At 36.0% G+C, this 24,415-nt stretch overlaps 1 protein-coding gene across 6 annotated transcripts in view; it reads right to left on the bottom strand.

Annotated features, from left to right (window-relative positions):
* Window positions 1–24,415, bottom strand: part of TRPC4 (transient receptor potential cation channel subfamily C member 4) — a 119,897-nt gene that overhangs the window by 28,640 nt on the left and 66,842 nt on the right. For all 6 annotated transcript variants that reach the window (XM_061170640.1, XM_061170641.1, XM_061170642.1 and 3 more), the window contains 2 exons: window positions 22,426–22,762; window positions 5,632–5,771 (listed from right to left, as the gene is read on the bottom strand). In XM_061170640.1, the coding sequence (XP_061026623.1) occupies window positions 5,632–5,771; window positions 22,426–22,762 (477 nt within the window). The remainder of the gene's footprint in view (window positions 1–5,631; window positions 5,772–22,425; window positions 22,763–24,415) is intronic.

The following is a 24,415-nucleotide window of genomic DNA, read 5'->3' as shown; positions in this document are numbered from 1 at the left end:
TAGGGTGAAGAATCATAGCCACATTCAAAAGCATGGTTGTTAGAAAAGATGGATGATTTGCGGAAATGTGAGTATCTTAATATAGTTGGAATACAGAGGGTTTGGGAATAGTGATAACTCTAAAAGAAAGATGAAACCAGGTCATGAACACCTTAGCAGAAGTGTTAGGAGAGGAAGATGGATTGCAGCATAATATTGGGTCACAAGCTCCTTGAATATAGGAAAAGTTCATCTTTATATTCTCTATAGTCCAATGCACACTTATAAAAGTCAAGTAATCAATCAAAATGGGTAATAATTAATTTAATGCAAAATGAAAACATTTGTCATGCAAAATTAAATAGAAAATGTATGCTGGTTTTAATGTCTGATTCATAAGGTGAAAACCTTTCCCTTTCTATAAGTTGGTTAGATAATTAAGTAGTGAAAGACAATAGGAAGGCATACGATTTTCTCCTGTGGTGGATGATACTAGATTAAATAACTTGGATTTAAATATCTCCAGCTCTCTGTCATAAAACTAAAGAATGTTTAGAAAAGTTAAAAAAAAAAAAAGAAAAGTTCATAATTTGGAGAGTTCCCTACAGTTATAGCATCTGTGAAATGGAAACATTTGCCTTCTTTCTAACTGATAAGAAGAGGGATCGGTGAGATAAATACTTAGCACTATTTAGACGAATGGAGCTATGAAAAACTCCAGCAAGACTGTTAAAATAAATGATCTTATTCCTAATCATTGTGATTTTTGAAAATATTATTTATATTACACAGTGGTCGAGGCATAGGAATTTAATCATTTCTGCCAAATGGCTGAAGATAAATATGAGACAAGTTGTACATAGGGACAGGGTCTGGGTAAATTTAGGAGAAAGCCAGTCCTAATGCAGATAAAGTAACATTTTCTAAGTGTGCCCAGGCATCAAAAAGCTCTAAATTAACTAACATTTTATACATGGTGAGAAGAGGAAATGATTGACAAACCTTTTCCTTCAAAAAATTAAGAGCAAATTAAAAAAAAAAAAGCTACAATCTCTGAGCTGTGAAATGCTAATGAACTGAGGCATTTAAGGCAGCGCCACAAAGCCTTGCACAGAAGGAGGACAGTACTGAAATCTCATGAACTTTTGTGCTGTCTTTGTACAATATAATGCTGTTGCATTTTTAAAAAAAAAAAATTTATTTATTTATTTATTTATTTATTTATGGCTATGTTGGGTCTTCGTTTCTGTGCGAGGGCTTTCTCTAGTTGCAGCCAGCGGGGGCCACTCTTCATCGTGGTGCGCAGGCCTCTCGCTATCGCGGCCTCTCTTGTTGCGGAGCACAGGCTCCAGACGCGCAGGCTCAGTAGTTGTGGCTCACGGGCCTAGTTGCTCCGCGGCATGTGGGATCTTCCCAGACCAGGGCTCGAACCCGTGTCCCCTGCATTGGCAGGCAGACTCTCAACCACTGCGCCACCAGGGAAGCCCGATGCTGTTGCATTTTAATAAAAATTAAAAACTGAGTGCTTATATTAAGCTCTATTTTATGTGTTTTTTAATGTAATCTTCACAAACATTCTCTGGGACTTGATTATTCCTGTCATTTTACAGGTAAGAAAGTTGAGGCATCGATTAAGTAACTTACTCCACATCACACTGGTAGGAAGTGGTACAGGCAGTGGTCATATCAAGTATGGATCATAGCCCAGACCATGGCTTTGGCTAGAACGACCCTTTTGTATGTTAAAAAAAAAAAGAAATCTCCTCCAGGTGGATGAATTACAAAAGGATGAACCAAATAAGGAAGAATTGCCCTTCTGCCAGACCTATTCTAAGAGGTTTTCCCCCTGAAGACCAATTATGGAAGGGTTTCCCTCTTTGTGGGCTGACAGTTCTTTTGGTCTGGATCCATGGCTTGGCCAAAATCACCGAGGGTTAGATTTTTGCTACCATTTATGCACCTGCAGGCAGAAGATAGAACCTGGGCAATTTCAGTCGAGATCCCAGTTATAACTCCTTGGTCATCTTGCCTGATCCATGAGAAGTGAGCTATTTGCCGGGGAGAAGCATCAAGATGATTCCATCTACCTCATCTTTCATAATAACAAATCAACTACCTTGTGGATCTTACCTCCTAATTAAAATCTAAAGCTTCTCCTATGTCCACTGCTCTACTTCAGGCATTCATCATCATTTGACTCATCCTCTGTTTTTTAAACCTCATTAATGGTTCCTCTTTATTTATAGGGTCCAAATTCTATAGCACGATTTGGAAAGTCCTTCCCATGCTCTTCCCGCTCCCATTTCCCTGGATCATCCCTCTGAGATCTGACCTCCTTTACCCTCTCAGACTTTTGCACGTTTTGTCTCTTCTCCCTGGAATGCTCATGCATGCTCATGGACACGATAGATGCCCACTCACTCTGTCCTCTAAATAGTTTCAGGACACTGCCAGCAAAATTTAGTTCCTTCCTTGATGCCAGCATGGCCCCTGTTGTAGACTTTATCACACTGTAAGGTCTTCATGTGCATTTCTCTTTCCTTACTGAACTGCTTGGAGGCAGGGGCTATATCTCAGGCATCTCTGCATTCTCAGCAAACAGATGGAAAGCTGATTTCTTAGTGTGACCCCATAAATTCTTATTGCTTGATTCACATAATGACTGTTTGCCTTGTTTATAGCAGTCTATTTTTGTACACAAATAAAGCACCTTTTCCTGAAATAGCAAGTTGTAAGTTATTAAAAATTAGCATAAAAATTGAATGATAGAACAAAAGAAGATGAAGAAGGGTGAATCGGCAAATCAGCATGACATCACAGACTCCCAAAGTAAGTGCTCTTTTGACTATTATCATCATTTAACAGATGATACAGTTGAGGCCCACATTAAATAACTTGCCCCAAATCAGACAGGTTGCAAGTGGTAAAGGCAGTCCTAATCCAGAGCTAGAATCCTTTTCAACTAAAAAAAAAAAAAAAAAAGCAAATGAAAAGACACAATAAAGACATTACAAAAGGCAAGTCCAGTGGACCAATAATATATGAAGAAGGAGGAAACAGCAGTAGAAGAGAAAGGAGAAAAACTAATCATGCATGCTTACTCTGTAACCAGCACTTTAAATGTATGCACTCATTTACTTCTCATACTAACCACGTAAGGCAGAAATTGTTATTCTCCTTATTTTATAGGTGAGGCACAGAGAGTTGAAGAAACAGACCCAAGTTCACATAACTAGTAAGTGATAAAAGAAAACTGAGCCCAGGAAACCCAAGTCTAAAGTGCAGCCATTCAGGACTTCCCTGGTGGCGCAGTGGTTAAGAATCCGCCTGCCAATGCAGGGGACACAGGTTCGAGCCCTGGTCCAGGAAGATCCCCATGCCCCAGAGCAGCTAAGCCCGTGTGCCACAACTACTGAGCCTGCGCTCTAGAGCCTGTGAGCCACAACAACTGAAGCCCACGCACCTAGAGCCCGTGCTCCGCAACAAGAGAGGCCACCACAACTAGAGAAAGCCCACACACCACAAGGAAGACCCAACACAGCCAAAAATAATAAATAAATACATAAATAACTTTATTAAAAAAAAATAAAGTACAGCCATTCAAACACTACCCACGCAACTCAAGTTTTGGTCACACAAACTAATCATTCAGAAAGAACATTTCATCATCTATATTTACAATCCTAACTGAACCCCTATGGCCAAAGCACATAAACAAACTATGTATTTCCCGAAGAGTCCATGGTATTTACATCATTGTCATCAGAGGTAATTTCTGTCTACTTTTCTATCTCCCTTTTTCCCCCCTCTTCCCTTTCTTCTTCATCACTTGGGGTGGGTGAGTTGAATTTATAACAAATTTTCCCTTCGTGTAGTATAAAGAATAATACAGGTGAAAAATTTACAACATTTTAAGAAAATTCAAATCCAGTATCTAAAACCGTTAGGCCAAAAATCCACAAGTATCCATTAATTCATGTAACTGTACCCAGTATATACCAGAGGTTTTATATATATATATATACACATACACATATATATAAAATATATGTTTTATAAGTAAACACCATATAAATAAGACCTGTAAAAATATTATGTTTCTTAGTATAAATATTGTATGAGAGAGGATCCTTTTGGCATCAATCCCATGCTTCTCTGAGCTGCTGAATAGGATTTTACAGTCCAGGGCTATTCAAAGTGTCTTCCTTAGACCGGTTACATCAATATCACCTAATGAATTTGCAAGAAATGCAAATTTAGGCCCCTCCTTAATACTCCTGATTCCTGGGAATGGAGAAAAGGAATCTGTTTTAGCATGCTTTCCAAGTGATTCTTAGCACCTGAAAGTTTGAGAAGAACTGCTATAGTCATGTAATATCAGAATTTTATAAGTGCACACGACCACCAAAAACAGATGTATTACTTTTTAGTAGAGAGATGTCCAAACCAACTTATAGATATACTTAAAGATCATTACAGAAGAAAGAAGAATTGGAAGGATATTCACTTCAAAACAGATGTCCATCTCCTACACAGATGCAAAACCTCCTTGGTTAACACAATACCTTCTGTCATCTTCAGAAGGTCTCAAGGCCATTCACCTTAATGCAGATAGGAAAAATTATCAAATCATGTTTCCATTCTTAAAACACAGCTTGCTTTCCATGGAAGTGGTAGAAAATGCTTTTTCTTAATGTTTATATGAGCGTTGGAAACATTTTAATTGAACAATTCAGGAAACAACTTTGGGCAATTTTGACCCTGTTATAGCTGAAAATTGCAGGAGTCGACTTAGGACAAGACTAAATGAATAAGAGTTCACTTACATGTTAGCATTTCCTAGCTCAGCTCATTAGATGGCATGAATTATTCATGTACAGCTCAATTAAACACTGTCTATTTTTTACTAATTCACTCATCATTTTGACACAAATTTTTTTAAAAAGGAAAAAGAAAGAGGGAAAAAGAAAGGCAGGAAGGAGGAGGCAATAATATAATACTTTGGTTTGAAAAACATCCCCCAAAGTACAAAATATTCCCAATTGTCATTGCAGAACAAAAACATTTTATGTAAATTATGTGGTTTGGGATAAGATTGATGTTGTAAGAAATGTGGGGGAGTAATGGGTGTGTGAGATTTCAGCACTGTCATATTGAATGGGGTGAGAAGAAAAAAATTATATTCTGCTCTAATTATATCAAACTATATTAGTTTAAACTGAAATAATAATTTCAATGCTTTGAAAGAGTAATATTTTGATCTGTCTATGTAATTTTATCGGTTAGTTGTATCTGATAAAAATAGATTTTGGTTGCCGAAATTTGAACAGTGTTTGAGGTAGAATTTCATTAGAAATGGAAAGGATTAGAAACGAGAGCAGCTATTGTGAATCATTTTGAGGCATCATTCAATTTAGATGCAAGAAAATTGGGTGACAACTTCTATTTAGAAATCTATTAAAATTTGTTTTATGACTATAAACTGTGTATTATCTATGTCTTTTATTCCTATCTCTCAATAAAGTCATGAGATGATGAATTTCACATACAGATAATGCTCTAGGTAACATTATTAGTAAAAATAATAGCAGTGAAAGGTGTATCGATACTTATCAGAACTTATACTTTACCAATAACATAAACAATAGTTACCTTTACAAATGCAACGATTTTCAAGGAGATTGTTGCTAGATATAAGGAGTTCATCACAAAATCCATTAGATTCCACCAATCGTGGATGTAATCTTGAAGTCCACCATCCCACATTTGTTTAATTTCTCCCCATATAAAACCTGCAATTATAGAAAGATTCACGTAAGTGTGATTTTTTCAATCAAATCACTAAAAACAGAGATCCATAATTAGGAATTAGAGAATCTTGGAGCTTCAAGAGACTACATAGTTACTCTAAATGCAACATCTATTTTTATAGGTAGTAATAATTGAGTCCCAGTCAGATTTTAAAACTTTCAGGACATTTAGCTAATTTGTAGAGAATTCTCTTGGGGCAGCTTCACTTTCTTTTATCCATTTGATAAATTGATAAGGTTGTGCAATTTTGAATCAAACTATAATTCCTCTATACCTATATATCTTTCTCTGGAAAATATCATAACGTTTATTTGTAAACAGATACTTGAAGATATTTTTCCTCCCAAATCAAAATGACTCAAAGATTTATGAAAAAACAGTGTATCTAGTGAACATAACTGGCTTAATGCCTTTAAGCAGGGTACTTTGTGGTGTTTTTGTAAGCAATTAACACCTTCAGAGATCTGATTTCAGCTCTGGACAGAAGACGATTATAACATTCATACTTCAATAAAAGACCTTATATCTAGCAGTAGCTTTAAAGCTATATCCAGAGAAAATAAAAATCACTTTCCTTTATTATGGTCATGTTTTTAATAAGAAATATTTTATTTTCAAATATTAGAAAGCACTTATAAAATATCACTGTATATCATTATTCTATTTCCATAATCTCATTAAATTTTTATAAATCTATTTTTACAGCCTAATGATGAGAAAGAAAGATATCAAAATATCTAGAATCAGGAAATATTAAAAGGATAAATATGATTTTAAAGCTATATTAAAGCAAGAAAACAACAAGACTTTTAAGGTAATGATAGTTTGAAACATCGAATGTGGGTAGCACAGAGTTTCATATCTGTCCTACACTAAAAGCAAGAAAAAGTCATATAACTATAGAATTATGACTTTTCATGAATCCATCAGAGAGGTGAGAAACCAAGGAGCCTATACCTCAAAGAAAAACAGGTTCCTGTAAAGAGAGTGACGAGGTGAGCATTAGCTCCCCTGCGGCAGAGTGCAGGGTAAGACACACTGGCATCATACAAGAGAGAAGGACAATTTCAGAAAACCTTCTTAAACAAACTTCTAAAGGCTGAGTGTGAGCTAGTGTGAGAGGACAGAACCCCTGGGACACAGACACAGCGGGGCATCCACTCACTAGTAAGCTCATCTCCATAGACCTCACCACTGCTCAAGAGGCTGGCTCTGGGGGGGAAGGCACAAAGCCCTACCCAAGCTCCTCTCCCCTACGAAGCAGAACATGTTAGCCCTATGGGAGAAGCAGAAAACAGTCCAGGGCCTAGAGTTTATACTAATATCCTTAGAGGCTTCCTACCACAGGAGGAAGGTCAGGAAACTCTCTTTGGCACATGACCTGCACAGTTTTACTGCCTTGAGAAGGAAGATTTGGATCATTGAAGCTCCACCCCTGATGCCCAGGTGTAGTTTTGCCTAAGTCCTACCCTAGACCCGGACAACAGACAAGCTTCCTGCCTCACATCACCAGGCTGACAAACACCGAGTAAGAAGCAGAAGCTGACAACCACTGGAGGAGTGGCAAACATATGGATAGAAAGTCCCTCAGAGGCAGAGGTGCTCAAGGAAGGCCAAAAGCTGTGGGTGGAGCAGGAATTCTGATAATAATCCTCTTCCCCACTTGTCTTAGTCTGTTCAGGCTGCTACAACAAAGCATCATAGATGAGTTGTTTTATAAGCAACAGAAATTTACTTTTCATAGATCTGGAGGCTACAAGTCTAAGATCAGGGTATCAGGGTCAGGCTCTGGTGAGGGCCCTCTTTCATGTTGCAGACTGTTGACCTCTCTTTGGATCCTCACTTGGCAGAAAGAAAGCGAGCTAGCTCTCTGGTCTGTTCTTATAAGAGCACTAATCCCATTCGTGAGGGCTCCACACTCATGACCCAATTGCCTCCCAAAGGCTCCACCTCCAAAAACCATCACATTGTGAGTTAGGATTTCAGTGTGTGACTTTTGGGGGGGACAAAGACTTGCAGCCCATAACACCACTCTAAGCAGAGGTGTATGGTAGACTGAAACTGATTGTAGCAACAATGAAACCCAAACCCAGCTCAGCTCCTGATTATATTGCCTCAAATTCCTGCACTAATGTTCTAGCAGAAGAGATATGTCCATTTTCAAGCATAAATGCTATACACTTCTGTCTAGCCTTCTGCATAGGCAGAATAAATAGCCTCACAAAATACACACATACGAGCACATGAACACCATGTTACATCATACTCAAACTGTTCAAAAAAAGATAAAAGAAAAATTATTGAAGGCATCACAGGGAGGGGGTGGGTGGAAATAAAAGACACGTTGCATACAAAGGAAGAAATATAGGACTGATATCAAACTGATTATCTGAAACCACGCAGGACAGACTGACATCATTAAAGTGCTGAAAAGAAAAAAAAGTCAATCCAGAATTCTATACACAGCACAAATATCTCTAATAAATGAAGGGTAATGAAAAACTTTTTTCAGACAATCAAAAATTCAGACAGAGACCCATGCTACAAGAAATGCTAAAGGGATATTTTTTAGGCAGAACGTATATGATATTAAACAGAAATTTAGGTTTACAAAAAGAAATAAAAATCTCTATTCAGGAACTGTTAAAATGAAAATAAATATAAAATATTTTTTTCTTATTTCGAATTGCTCTAACAGATCATTGACTGCATAAAGCAAAAATAGCATATAGCAAAAATGTATTGTGGTTTATAACATGTATAACATATGTAAAGGTAAAACATATGACAACATTAGCACAGAAGATGAGAAAGAGGAATTAGAAACATACTATCATAAGGTTCTTATACTACATGTAAAGCAAAATATTATTTGAAGTTAGACTGTGATAAATTAAATTTTATGTTGTAAATCCTAGGGCTTTCTCTCAAAATATTTTAAATGCATAAATAGCCACAAATGTAAATAAACATGGAGTTATAATAAACGATCCAAGAACAGGCAGAAAAAAAAAAGGGAAAAATACAGCAATACATGGGGCAAATAGGAAAAACAATAGGGTAGATTTTAAATCTGTCAATATCAAAAAATTACATTGAATGAAAGGTAAGGTCTAAACACACTAATTAAAAGACAGAGATATCCACATAGAATAAAGATGCAAAACATAACTATATGACAATTCATCGATAGGTTAAACATAAATGAATAACAATGATACCATGAAATACTAATTGAAAAAAACTTAGATGGTTATATTAATGTAAGACTAGATATATTTCAGAAGAAGTGTTAGTGGGTATGTACAGGGATATAACAAGGATAAAAAGGTCAAATCACTCTGAAGACAGAACAGTCCTAAATATGAATGCAGCTAACAAAATAACCTGATAATGCAAGATGCCATAGAATTTAAATATAAATAGAGAAAGGTACAATTAGTTAGAGACTTTACTATTCCTCTCTAAACGAATCAGTAGGCAGAAGTTTAGTAAGAATATAGAAGTTCTGAACAGCACTATCAACAGTCTGAAAATAGCAGAAGACATTTTTTTCAAGTGCACATGGAACATTCACTAAGATAGACTATATAACTTCAACATATTTATACATGTTGAAATGTTTAAATGTTTACCATGACAACATAGTAAACAACAAATCAATTATAAAATGTATCTCGAAATCCCCAAATATTTTGCAATTAAATAATATGCTTCTGATAACTTTTGGTCAAAGAGAAATTAACAGAATAATTAGATAATATTTTGAAATGATTACAAATGAAAATACAACTAAGAGTTCTGTGATGCAGTTAACATAGTACTTAGAGTAGAATGCTTAATTCGAAAACAATAAAGGTCTCAAATCAGTGATCTCAGCTTCAACTGTGACACTGAAAAGAAGAGCAAATTAAACCCAAAACAAACAGAAGAAAGAAAATTTTAAAGCAGAAATCAATAAATTTTAAAATATAAAACTTGAGAAAAGTCAATGAAAACAGAATCTAGTTCTCTGAAATTGTCACTAAAATTGATAAAACTCTAGCTAGAATGGTCAAGATAAAAAAGAGAGAAGATATAAATGATCCATATCTGAAATGAAAGAAGGGGCATAAATACAGATCTTACAGACTTCATAAGGATAAGTGATAAAATGAACTTGATACTCATAAATTTCACAACTTAAATGAATTGGACATTTTCCCTGAAAGACATAACCTTCCTAACTTAACTCACGTAAGAGGACATAGAATAACCTGAATTGTCCTATATTCATTAAAGAAAATGAATTCATAGTTAAAAACCTTCCAGCAAAGAAAAATTCAGGTCCATTTCCTTCATGGTGATTCTACCAAACATTTAAGGAAAAAATAATGCCAGTGCTAATCAAACACTTACAAAATTACAAGAAAAAATGTTTGAAAAGTATGTATTATTCTGATAAAAAGTGATACAAAAACAATACAAAGAAAACTACACACTAATAACCCTTTGAATATGCATAAAATCCTCAACAAATATTAGTAAATTAAATACAGTAATATATAAACTTAACAATAAATCATGACCAAATGCTATTTTTCCCAGAAATGCAGGATTGTTTGAAAATTTAAGAATCAATCAATGTAATTTGTCACATCAACCGATTTTTGGGGAAAAAAATCTTTTCATTAAATGCAATAAATCTTTTCAATAGATACAATAAATTCATTTGACCAAATTCAACATTCATTCACGACAAAAACTTTCAGCAAAGTATGACTAGAAGGAAAATGTCTTGATTTGATAAAGGACATCTATAAAAATCTAAACTACCATCATATTTATTTTGTAAAGGGCCAGAAAATAAATAATTTAGGCTTTGCAATTAATGAATGAGTGTGGCTTTGTTATAATGAAACTATTTATAAAAACTGTCAAAGGCACAGCTTTGCTTCTTCTCTCCAGAAAATGCGATCATAACAGGGAAAGCTCAAGTTGTGTCAGAGGAGAATATATGCCCTTCTGACGTGGAATTGTACCCCTCCACTGGTTATGAAGTTTGTGTCACACGCATTGTCATCATAACACCCTGATCTGGAAAGTCTGCTATCCCTGCGTTTGTAGGCATCTGTGTGGACAGTAAAATAAACTTCCTACTGGCAAAAAAAAAAAAAAACTGTCAAAGGGCCAGATTTGGCCTGCTGGGCCATGGTTTGTCCTATATCTTGATTGTGGTGGTACTATATGATTGTATGTGTTTGTCAACATTTTATATACCTGTGCCCTAGAAAAAAAAATTAAAAAGTAGTGGTACAACTTAATGTTAAGGCAGCAAAAATTATGAGAGATTGATGTCGGACAATGGAAATAGGGATAGATTAAAAATAAAGAAATATAATAAAGTATCAATTGTGATATATTGCTGATAGATGTGTTTGAAAATTTGCACAATAAAACTTTGGAAGAAATAAAAATATATTAGTCCATAATTATTTAGTGAAGACTAGCAATAGTTATTTAATATTATTAATAAAGTTTTATTTTTAAATTTTGTCACATTTAAATTAAGAACCCAGATGAGGACTGATTTCAGTTGAATTAAATATAGAGTGCATTTTAAAGTCTGCTGTAGACCACAGTTTTATTCTAGATTTGTTGTTTATATCCAGCTTCCCCTTTGAAGTTTCTTTCATAAATAAATCTCTCTTGAGAACTCAGATAAAATTGGGCATATTTGAGGAGGTGATAATGATCACTGACTCCTTATTGAAGAAAGGAATATATAAGATCTGAATAACATGTGATACACGCACTGATTTTATAGCTTGTGGGAAACTTACAATTTATATTATCCAATGAGGAAAAATGCTCAGTACTCATGGAACTACTCTCCTCTCCCACATTCGTGGTGCTTTTTCCTACTGAGCCTGGGTACAGTCTCAGAATCCAGCACGCAACCACAACCTACATAAGAAATCTAAGGCCACCAAAGGCCGTGTGACTAAAGCCAGTTAATGGAGAAACCAGAACAGGATACCAGTCTCCTTAGGCAGTGCTCTTAGACAATATTTTCTTACTCCTGAGATTTCACAATGGAGCTTATTTGTTTTGTTTTGCTTGAAACTTTGCCAATTCCCAGAGATGAGGCGATGTGAGCATTGCAATCGTTGATTGAACAAATGCATTCAAGTTCACTTTCATCAGAAGGCATAATGATAATGTCAGGTGAGTGAAGTGCCAGGCTCAGCTCAACTAGTAATCAGCTTTGTAATCTTAGCCAGTAGTCTCGTCCTTCTAGGTTTCAGTTATCTCACTTCAAAAAAAGAAAGGTTTGGATTATCACAGAATTCTATATATAGAATCATACAAGAAGTATAATTCTACCTTAATGGTATAAATAAGCCAGACACTGATTCTTCCTGTTTGAATTATCAATATTCTATGAAAATCAGTCATCACAATAGCTGACATGAGAGATTAAAAACTGTTCTGTACCAGAGGGCACACACCAGCTTTGATCTGCCCCAGAAAGCAGAAATTGGATCTATGATATGAAAGTTATAGAACGGAAACTTCTTGCACAATGTAAGGGGGATTATCTGTCAAAGATGTCCCAAAACTGGAATGGATCACCCTTTGGGGTTAAGATTCCAATCCAGAGCCTGGAATGTCTTTGATCAGTCATACTCCAGAGAAATTCTAGCAATGAGTGGAGACCTGTTCCATTGGACCTCTAAAGGTCGTTCCAACTTTATGAATTTGTGATTCTGGTGTTTTCAAATTTTGTATGTATTTTAAAATGAAATATATTAAAAAATACCTACTAACCAACAAGAGGGTTTATATTTTATTTCCCTTTATAGATAAATTGTATCTCTTCTTTTGCTTCTACCCAACTGGAAAGCCAAATGGGATTATTAACAGTCACCAAAATATGGAACTTCAAATATTTTGTGGGTAATTATGTAAAAGAGTAAAGACACCAAAAACTAACTGCTTTAGAGGGGAAGGAGTTACGAAGAAGCAGTTAGGAGCTCAGTAGAAAGCACCATTTTAACCTGGAGCTCCTTAATATCTGAGCAGACTCTGTTCCTATTAGACAGGTTCCAGGACATGACACTTCAATAGATGACCTCTAAGGTTTCTGAAGAAGAGTCAAAACAAAAACTCACAATTCGGATATATTACAGTTCCTTTGGAGTTCAAAAAATAGACATAAAATCTAACTTTCTGAATTATACAAAAATTATATTACTTCTGACTTTGGAAAGGCACAACTGTATGGAAAATACAGAGATCCTGATGAAATCGAGGACTTAGCCCACTGTTTTTTTAACCTGAACTGTAAATGAGACTGTCAGTCAGTGTTGGTTGGCTAATGGGGTTTGGGATCTTTTGTTTTCAAAGCACCAGATTGTAGGATCACTTCCCATAGCTGTTTGGATCACTTCCTGTATCACCACATACTTGTTTGATGACATTGATTTCTATTTGTTATGAGCAAGTTAGTGAAATACCAGGTTTCCTCTATTCTGGCAATATTCACTGAAATTTTAGAAGAAACAAGCCTTTAGAAAAACAAGAAGGTGCTATTAACTGGCTGAAAAATGCATCCAGATAGTAAACTATTCATGGTAACTAAAAAACACTGAAGCAAACAAAGCTTGAGGGAGCTTCTGTCAGAAAATGTTTGTGCCGTTCCCAAAATGGGAACATTTCAAAGTTATTCTCTGCTGTTTATAAACAGATGACATGATTTCTCAGCGTGGTGGTGGAAGTCTAGTTACAAGCATTGATGTAAGACTGCAGGGACCAACCACGGAAAGATCGCAGCGCAAATGAGTCAGAGAACTTCCTTTTAAAAATATTTGTGGATGCCTGGAAGTTTTGACTATTTTTTTTCTACCTTTCCCATAACAGTTTTCACCAGGGCCATTTGAGTATTCTGTTATATCCCATCATGTGAAGCTGGCTGTGGGGAGGCAGACCTCCGATGCTGCATTTAGCAGCCTCAATTTCATGTGAGAAATGTGTAATTCTGCACACAGACCTCTTGCCTCTCCTTTCTTGCTGTCAGTATTTACATGAAGAGTAAATAACCCCAAGCAAAGGGCAAGTCAGCTTTTCACCTACGACACCTCTGAGGGCTTTTTACAGCAGCCCCAGAGCTAGTCGAGGGATCTGGCCTTGGAAGTCCCTTGACGGAACACTGAAATCCATGCTGTGGCACCAAATCAATGAAGATAAAGGCAACAAAAAAGAACTCTTCTTCGCTGGAGGACTTTTTCCCCCTCCCCAAGTCAGGAAACGAAAAGGCAGTTTCTTGTCAAAATTCTGCTTTTGTTCAAAACGAAATCTAAATGCAGTTATTTTACTCAGTAGAGACTCACATTATGCCGGACCCATAAGAGGCACTAAGCTTAGGGGCAGCTGCTATGATCTCAGTGTTATTCTTAAAACCCAGACAAAGATAAAGAGCCTCAAGTATCCACTTTCTGAAGAGAGCGTACAGAAAACTGTAGCCCTTCCCGCTGGGGCTTCCTAAGAGGGATGAGGACGATATCTGCTACCAACCTCCTGCCACACTGTAACCCATGGGTTATACAGAGAGAACGCTGGGAAGAGGGGGCCAGAGAGCCGTGAGCGCAGGGCACTGCAGGTCGGGTGCTAGCGACCTCACCAGCACCGCCACCTCCCCAGGTCAAGTGTAGGAGACTCCACGAAAACGCCTCGTAAAGATGGGGGATTTCTGCAAGGAGAAGCTGGCTCTTAACCCCTGCTGGGGCATCTTCCCAAGCACTTGGCCTGCTCATATCTCACTTGGCTTGCACTTCAGGGAAAACAGACAAACAGTGGGCCTCAGCTGGGCAGCTGGCAGCAGCCTGACCCCTTGCCATCTGAGGTAGCAAGGTTTTGTGATCTCTTGGGGGAGCGAGGGCTTATCACAGGAAGAAGCTGGGCTTTAGCCCTCTTGTTCTCCTGCCCTTGCTAGGGTCACAGGACCCATAAAGGGGCCAACTGCTGGTTATGAGAGTTCCCAGACTGGAAGATGTCAGGCAGAGCTGAAACTCGGATTCGGAGAACTAGGTAGTGTGCAGGTACACAGGACCCTCTAAAGAACACTCATGGACCCATCAGGAGAGTCAGAGGGTCAAGACCTGTCACATAGGCCACTCAGTATTAGCCAGAGATGCAGACAACCAACACGGGAAGAGCTGTGACCAGGGTACCAAAGAGGTAAAGAAGACTTTTAACTTTTCCTGACATCCTTCTTGCCTGCAGAAACCAAGCAATGGGGAGAACAGAAAAAGTCTGTGTCCCTCCTTCCATTCCAGTGTTGGGGTTGAAGGATGAGCAAAAAATGAATATTTCCGGGTCCTTTGATGCATGTGTCAGGCCTTTGTGGGGAAGAGGAGAGCTTTAAACTGATGGTAAGCTTTGTGTTTTAAACTGAACTGGGACTACTTTTTAATAACTCAGAATTTCAGGAAATTGATGATATCTACTAGACAGATAGTGAAGGGAAAGGATATTTGGTGTAGGGTGGTTGGGAAGAGTGATTGGAAAAGGTTAAACCATTTCATGTTTAGATTCTAATGAGTCTCAATTCCTCAATAAAGCTGAAATCGGAACTAAATATGAAACCTGCATAAAATTTGGTTTCTAGAATTGTTTCTTAATCTTTAGTGTTTAAAGACCTCTGAAATTTCTGAGTCAGTCAACCAAGGGGAGAATTCAAAGTCTAAATTTTTCATAAAAAATTCACAGTGATTATGATTATAGTCAGCACACCACGCTTCAAGAAACACTGACTTAAAGGGACAGTGCATAGTCAAATATGCTTAGTTTGAAGACATCTAAAAACCCTTAAATTACTACAGTTTTGATAGCATCAGTTTAACATTTAGAGGAAAAAAAATTAGGAATATACAATTAAGGAAGTACATGTTTTGAAACTGTGCCAAGGAACGATACGATGCTAGTTTTTGATTAAGATGTAAAAAATGTAGAACTTTAGAATTCTAGCTCATCTGATTGCTTACGACATAAATGTAGTAACTTAAAAATCAAGTAAAATGTTTCTGTCAATGCAGTATTAGACTTTTTATAGGATTTCTGTTTAATTTAAAATTTTCCATGAGAACTAAGGCATTATATATTTATGTAGGTGGAAAAACAATGAATAAATATTCCTCAAGTCTTTTCTCAAGTCACCTTTTCAATGAGTGGCAGTAGTTGCTTAATACATATTTTTGAATGAGTGATTATTAATTTTTCACTATGAAGATTACCACTTTCCACCTACTATAAACTTCTATTTTTAAAACAATTATGTGCAAAAGAAATATAATTATCTCTTTACATTTCCTGAAGACCCCCTACACACACACATACATATACACACCAATGAGAGATTAAAAAATTAATGATATCCCTGGAAGCAAGGAAATTTAGCTTTAGGTCTTAGCAAGTGAACATGGAAACTAAAAAGGAAGCATCTCAAGGTCATGGCAAAAGACTTTATTCTTTCTTTCTTAGAATAGAAATTGCTTCTGTCAGTATTCGGGAACCACTTATAATGCATGTGTTTTAGAACAGAGACGGGTGGTGGAGATGAAGATGGAGGGTCCTGCTGATGTGATGCTGATGGCAATGATAAGTTCACTATGTTGACAAGCATCACATTCAATAGGAAATTATATCAAGTGTGTATCTCAAAGAGCATTGCATCTTTAATAAATCAGAAACGTGGTCCACTCAAATTTGACCTGTGTAAAGACTTAAGTTGGTAAACAGAGGTGGAGAAAATAGGAAAGAAGTCAATGTATGGAAACTTGAGTTCTTGGGCTGTTTTTGCCCCTTTAAATTCCATTTCTCACACTCCAAGGGCAGTACTTATGGAGGATAAAGTCTCTAGCTCTGGAGTTAGGCTAACTGGAGTTTGAATCTAGTATCTACCATTTGTTAGCTCCTTGAACCTGGGAAAGTGATCTCACTTTTCTAAGCCTATTTCCTCTCTATTAAATGAGATACTAACATCATTTATCATGAGTAAAGTGGAGTTGACTATGAAGTTCAAATAAGAACACACATTTGAATCACTTAGCACAGTGCCAACTTTTTAGTTTCTATTGTTATTACCACCATCACTACTATTACTATTATTGTTATTCTGAACTAACAGAAACCACTTCCAGCTTACCTCCAATCTTTTACTCTGACCCTCCCTCATTTCCTATGTAGTCCTCTTTTCCTATCTTGTCTCCTCTTCCCTTGAACCACCAGAACCACAGTCGTCAAACATTCTCCCAAGGCCTGTAGATTTCACTTGTTGGTGCACCAAATTTGTATTGCATGTATGACCTAAAAGACTTAATTTTCTCTCCAGTAAAGAAGTCAATACTCTGTAATGGCTTATCTGGGAAAAGAATCTAAAAAAGAGTGGATATATGTATACGTAAAACTGATTCACTTTGCTGTACACCTGAAACTAACACAACATTGTAAATCAACTGTACTCCAATAAAAAGTATTAAAAAATAGAAAAACAAGTCATTTGGTCAGCAATAGTAGGTGCACACTGAACAATTTACAACTATATGAATATTTTGTTGTTTGAGATTTTACTGTGTTAGTCTTGATAAATCTTGGTAAAGATGACTTTAAAATTTCTTCCTCACAGAAAAACAGGAAAATGAGAATTCTATGTCATGCTGCAATGATTATCTGGTTTTCTGGAAAATTAAAATATCCCTTTAAATTAATAAACGGATGTTCTGCAGCTGTCTTTGAGCTGTCCATATGTGTCTGCAGCTAGTTTGCTGAGGTGGTTAGAACACCTTGCCAAGGGAGAGAGTGGGGAAATCTATAGACTTGTTTCTCATAATTCTTAATTTGGGGGAAGACGGATAATTGAAGGGTGAGGCTGAAAGTACAAGTACCTGAAGCCATGTGATCTTAATGCCTATTAGACAAAAGATGAAGAAATGGTCATAGGAAAGAAAGAATATATATAGGATTGTTTGTCCCTGAGTCTTTATCTAGATGTGAACGTGATCAGCATTTTTCATTTTCCATTTTCAATTTGGCAGGTCTTGTTGAAATTTTCAGATTTGTTAACATCAACCCTTTAAAAGATAAAAATATAAAATAAATTATGAAAATGAGAGGCCAATTTTGTTGCAGAAAAATTGTTAAATAAGTATGTATTACAGGCAAGACATAGAATCTGGATCTTATGAGCAATTCTTAATTTATGCCTAGAAATTCACTAGAAGCTATTTTTAACAGAGCTCATATCTCTTCCTCTGATATATCTTTTCCTCAGTTCACCATTCTCATCGTGCTCGGCATGCACAGATTTATATGCTATATAATTATGACATATTCTTAAGCACACACATAATATCAAGTCACTTCGGCAGCCATTCGGCAGTATTCTCATTGGGAACAAGGCATTTCCTGCTTTATTAATACGATAGCTTTCATTAACATTCTACTTCTTTTGTGGAAAATGTTATCAATTTCATATTCTTTTTGCTAAGTGATAACATAAGTCTACATCTGGATGTTTCATATATATGCACACTTTTTTTTTTTGCAGGAGAATAGTCTATGACACAAATTGGATTGTTACAGTTGAGTTATAATGGATTCTGTGGAAAAATCCAATCTAGTTTTGGGAAGGCTTTAAAAATTAGCATTCAAAAAAAATTTTTTTTCACATTTTACTCCACATTATCTCCAGAAACAAATGACATCTACTGGAGTTAAAACTTCTGCTATAATTTAGATGAATTCTCATAATACGCATTCTACATATAACATGCTATATTTAGTTTGCATTTAAATTCTATATAAAAATGAGTTTCTCACATGAATATTATATTCATTTCATATCCTTAGTATTATATTGTTAAAATCAAACCCTTAATAAATGAAGAGCCTTGGGGTCATGACACAACAGAAAATAGAAGTAGCCATGTCTCTAATCTGACCCCAGGCTCCTTTCAATCCATCACAGTCTTCCCCGTGATACTTTCTCTCTAAACAATTGAAAAGCATAGCTCTGTTATCAGGCTATATGCATGCAGGATGAAACTGTTGTTTTACTTTTTACTCTAGTTCAAATGGGTAATTTGACAATCTGAGAAATATACTGGTGTCTATCTGTCTAGAATCTACCTTTCTACTGACAGAGTTCTAACGGAAGTACCTGTGATTAGTTTTCTTTGTTGCTTAAAACTGTATCTCTCAAGACGACCAGAATCATAAGTTTTATCCCTGTATCAGGCTTTTAAATTTCTTTGCTTATATGGTAAAGTTCATCCTGACAGCAAACATAGGTAAGAAGATTTCTAGAGGTTATTTGATGGGAGAAAAGAAGGGTTGATAACCCTCAATCTGAAGGAAAAATAATTCAAAAAGCTTTGCAGAAGATGAGCTACAATTTATCAATGACACCACAGCGAAAGGATATAAGGACCACTGTAGATTCTCTTCTAAAGATATCAAACTCAGGAAAGACAGTGAAAATAACACAGAAACATTATTCTCCACTGTACTAAATCACAAGGTATCTAGATCTGTAATGCTGTATAAGTTCTTATTGTTGAAACACAGCAAACTATATAACACGGAAATTCCCAAGCAAAAACCATACTTCTTCAGATAAAGGGATTGATTTGAGAGGATAAGCTTTAAAGTTAGAAAAATTTTCTATTCAGAAAAGTTGAAAATTTATGATATAAATATATAACACAAGTAAAGCAAAAGTCTTTTTGCCAAGATAAACAAAATGAGAGGTACCAAGTAATCATTTCCCTTAAACTACAGTATCATAGGTCTGGGAAACATCTGAAAATGGAAGGAAAGGAAGTTTAGTAAAATGAAAAAATATTTCTTTGTAAAGCAAGCAGCTCACAGAGGTGACATGAGTTGAAAACCTAAGTCAGTTCAAGAAGACTTGAGAAAAACCCATGCACAGAGCTTCATTCAGTCACTGGGAAAATTAACATGATGAGGGAAACACAAGCCACACTCTTCTCCATAAGTCATGAAGTCTTGTTATTATAAACCTAGAGCCTTACAATGCAGGGACCATGAAATGTACAGTCACTCACTTTACCAAACAGCAGGACTGAGTGAGGCAATATAGAAGGTTCATTAATATAGTCATCAAATGAGACCATGCTTTTTTTGCATCTATCACACTTCTGGTAAGAGGTTAAAGGATTCCTACCTTGTTGTCTTTAGCCCTCTTCCCTCCACCCACCCCCTCTCCCCAACAACGAAAAGATCAATTTTCTCTGCGCCGATAATGATAGGTCCCCAGGACAGGATAATAGGACACAGTGGGACTGAAGAAGTTATCACTTTGAATCTTTCATCTTATTGATGAAAACACAGAAAATCCTGAGAGATTGTGTCCACCCATAATTTCATAGTCTCTCAGTGGTAGAACTTGGACATGTATTCAAATCCATTTTTCTTCTACGGCCAAATAACATGGAGAATACCCCTTATAATCATGACTCTAGCAAAGCACTTAGAACTCAGTCTTAGATATGAGGCACTCAGAATTCACCAGGCTTGATGAATAATCTGTTTTGACAGATCTATTTGATATAGAAACATTCTTTTTCTCATGCTCTGTTATTTAAGCAAGATGATCATTCATGGGTATTTTTTAAATTCTAGAACATCTCTTTTCATCCTAAAAATTCCCATATAAATGAACTCGCTGCAGCAGGATATCTTCAGAAAAGGTTGCATTTAGCAGCTACTTCTTTTGGCTGGAACTGTAGTTCTCATAATTAAATGTATACCTTATTTAACCATTCAGCTGAGATTTGGATATGGTTTCTTCTAGCCAATTTTCATGGAAAATTATGTTACAAGTTTTGCATGTAGGAGGCAGCCAATGACTGTTTTACTTGTATGAATTATTCAAAGTTTGGAGCTTCTAATTTTCATATTATTTACCATTTCTGATATTATATCACATATCTCATTGTTTGTTTATTATCCATTTCTTCCAGTAAAATTTAACCTTCATAAGGAGATCTTTTCTTTTCTTTCTTTTTCTTTCCTTCCTTTCTTCCTTCCTTTCTTTTTTTCTTTCTTTCTTTCTTTCTCTGTCTTTCTTTCTTTCTTCTTTTTTCTTTCTTTCTTCTTTCTTTAATTTTTGTTTCACTATTGCCCTGTACTGCCCTTAATCCATAGAAAGTACCCTACATATTTTCATTGACTGCATAAAGAAAAGACTAGAAATATTATATCTACTTATGCTGCATTATATCTATACCATTTTTCAAAGTGAAATGTTCTGTGTTTCACTTGGGACACCAGGATTTTTAGACATTCAATATAAGTTACACACAATGGGAAATTTGACTTCCAAAAGCTTCCTTATGAATTGTTCCCAAGAAATTTTCTATGAAGAAAACTTAATAAAGAACAGATTCCTACTGTGAGATATTTAATTTAAATGGATACAGGTAGGATAATTTTATATTTAATATCAATTGCTATGTCACAATTGTTTTATTCAAAAAGACATTTACAGACTATATAAACCTTCCCAAGATCACACTTTACTTCAGATTGAGAATGTATTTTATTTTAAAGTTCACTTGAGAAGGGTTATTTTTTTATTATTAGAAATATTTGTAAAACATCAAATCTTGTTCCTAAGAACTTTTCTTGTTGTCAGTACTTACAGTATTTGTAATCTTTAAAAAGTGTATCTATCTCAGATTCAGATACTGTCTTTTTTTTTTTCCTGCCTTTTCCTCATTTTACAGTCTCTCCAGCCATTTTGACAGTTAACCCAAACTGATCTTCTGAGATTGTGAATCATTAAATTTGTCACATATTTTCTAATTACTAAGTGCTGAGATGGATATAATATCAGAGAGGTTTAAAATGATGAGCTAAATTGAGAAAATGTGATTTCTCAGCAAACCACAGTAGGATAGAAGGAAGAATACTTAAAATTTAAATTTTAACTATGACTTCAATAACAAGAGGAAAGGAAAACAAGGTTTTTACCAGCTACTTTGAGGTTTTCTACCTTACCATGATTTGCTGCAGATCTAAAACAAAATTTCTTTCTATGAAAAGAACAGAGAGAGATGGAGGATGTCTTACTGTTTAATTTCCTATTATTTTGCTTTACTATAGAGTTTCAAAGATAAACTTAAATGAATTGATTTTAAAAAATGGTTACAGTTATTTTATGTGCAGAATCACTAATTCTGCAGAGTAATTTGTACTTTTAGAAGGTGTATCTGTTAAGAAAATTAAAAAGCTTATTTACATATGGCTAATGAGACATGTTGAAAGGCTTCAGAAACAAACATACTAAAAAAAACTCCCCAAAACCCAGAGAATCATTCACGGGACCTGAAGTCATGAAAATCTGGAATTCTAAAACCTAAAGTTACGTCTTGTAGGCTGCATTTGGGGGCAGGTCCACCGCAGTTTGTAAAGTATTTATTTAGCTTTGAGGATTAGGACTTGGAGCTACAATGGTCAGAACCTGTTTTAAACATTCCTATGTCCCCAACTTTAATGAATATTCTTTTCTGAGCAACAAAATTCCATGGCAGTAACATGTTTGGATTATATTTTCTATAGTATCACATTTACCCAGGACCCATGGTAATATCATCCACTCGACGATGGTTGGTGGTGGACCTTGCCTGTTCAAGTCTGACCTGTCGATGTGCTGAGAGGCAAGCAGCAGCAGGAACAAAAAAGTCAAATAGGATGCTGTGTGGCAGATGAACTTGATAAATGGCTTTCGGATGAACAGTCCAAGGGGGCTTTTGGGAGCTATAAGGTAGCACACAGAGAAGATGGGAAAAAGAAGTCCTATTATGAAACACGTCACCATCTTCACGGCCCAGTGTCTTCTCCTCCAGCCGGGAAACTCATCGTACCAGCGAGATGCCAGCAGTTGTTGACAGTTGGGCTGAGCAACAAACTACAGGGAAAGGAAAGGAAAAGTGAGAGTCAGGGTTACACGCAGGGGCTCCAGCTCATCAGCAGGAACACAGTGTTATCGTTCAAGTCACAAGTTCTGTTCAAACATAAAATAATTTTATGTTTACACCATCATAAAGTGCTTTAAGTCGTTCTGTGAACAAAGCTCATTTATTGAACATTTTATACCCACGGCAAAGTGCTGAGTGCTTAGCCAGACACAACAGGGGTCAAAATACTATGGCTGCACCTTAGGAAGCAAAGATAGAGCTGAGGACTAAGAATATCCATAGGATGTATTGATAACTGAACAGAGCTGTGTACAAAGATATACACATATATGTGCATATATAAGAATTGTGATATATATATGTAGGTATATGACATGAAGTAAAAAATGGTACTAGTGGTTATTTCTTGGTTTAGTGGTTATTTTCTGGTTAAGACATTATACTTTTTTCCCATTTTTATACTTGCTGTATTTTTAATATTTTCTACAATAAACACATCAGAAAAAGTAAATATATTTTTAATTGGGTTGAGGCAATAAGAAAATCATAACTGAAAGCATATTACATTACCAGGATGTAAATCATCATAGCTGAATTTGGTGGAAATAAAGCAAATACCCTACCTAAGTATAATCAATTACCACATACAAAACATTTCACAAACATGACATCATTTTTATCCTACCAACATGTTTGAGATGTAGCATAGATCTTACTCTATTTTAAGGACGAAGATGGGGGCTTATATGAGGGCTATAAATTTATTCAAGAAGATTACATATCTAGTAAATGATGAAATGTATGGCTATCTGGTCCAAGATTCTTTTTTTTCTGTACATGATCTTTCTCATTGACACTGACAGCTAAGCATTATATAAATTCAGAGGGAGTTTTCTCTTCCAGATGGAATGGTCCAAAAATGCTTCCCAGTGGGTCTGCGCTCTGAAAGGGGAGATTTGTATAAGCAGAGAAGAGAGGGGAAGGCAAGGCATGCAGGTGAGAAAGTGTATAGTGTGTTTAAGGGATGCCCTATGGACACTGTGGACTGTAGTAGAAGCTTTAGGCCCTTGTTAAGGGACTCAAGGAAGTTCTGTTGGCATCAAAAATAGACCCACCCTAGCAGCAAACTGAACACCTGGCCCTTTCATGGGACTCTCCCTGCCCCAATATTTCCTATTTTTCTTCTTCAGTCTTAGACTTTATGGATCTCCTTTAGGAGGCCCTTACTTGACCCTTAGTCTTTTCTGATGGGTACACAGAAAGTGGCTTGATGATCATAAACAAAAAGCTGTTTGAAAGTGAAAGGAGAGACGGGTGATTGATTAAAAGAGCAGTTCAATAGCTGAGATGTGCAATCATATGGGCTGGATGTCAAATGAGTTCTCATGCAGCTGTTTCTCTTCATTTTGTCTTAGATATTGTGTTCATCAAAAGATATAGTGGGCAAAGCCACATGTATAAATGGAATTAAATGTATAATAATAGGTTCGGCAAGTACAGCTAAAACAAGATAAAACTGCATTTCTTCAAGACTGGGATGATGGGGCTCTCCTCACTATTTTGTAAGTAATTTATGAAAGTAAGCTTCAAGCTCCATAGTTAGTAAAGTTAAATTTTATAATCCAAAGAAGAGCTTTTCTTAA

This window comes from Eubalaena glacialis, chromosome 16, assembly GCF_028564815.1.
Source record: "Eubalaena glacialis isolate mEubGla1 chromosome 16, mEubGla1.1.hap2.+ XY, whole genome shotgun sequence".
NCBI lineage: Eukaryota > Metazoa > Chordata > Mammalia > Artiodactyla > Balaenidae > Eubalaena > Eubalaena glacialis.
This window is presented reverse-complemented; position numbering and strand designations above follow the sequence as displayed.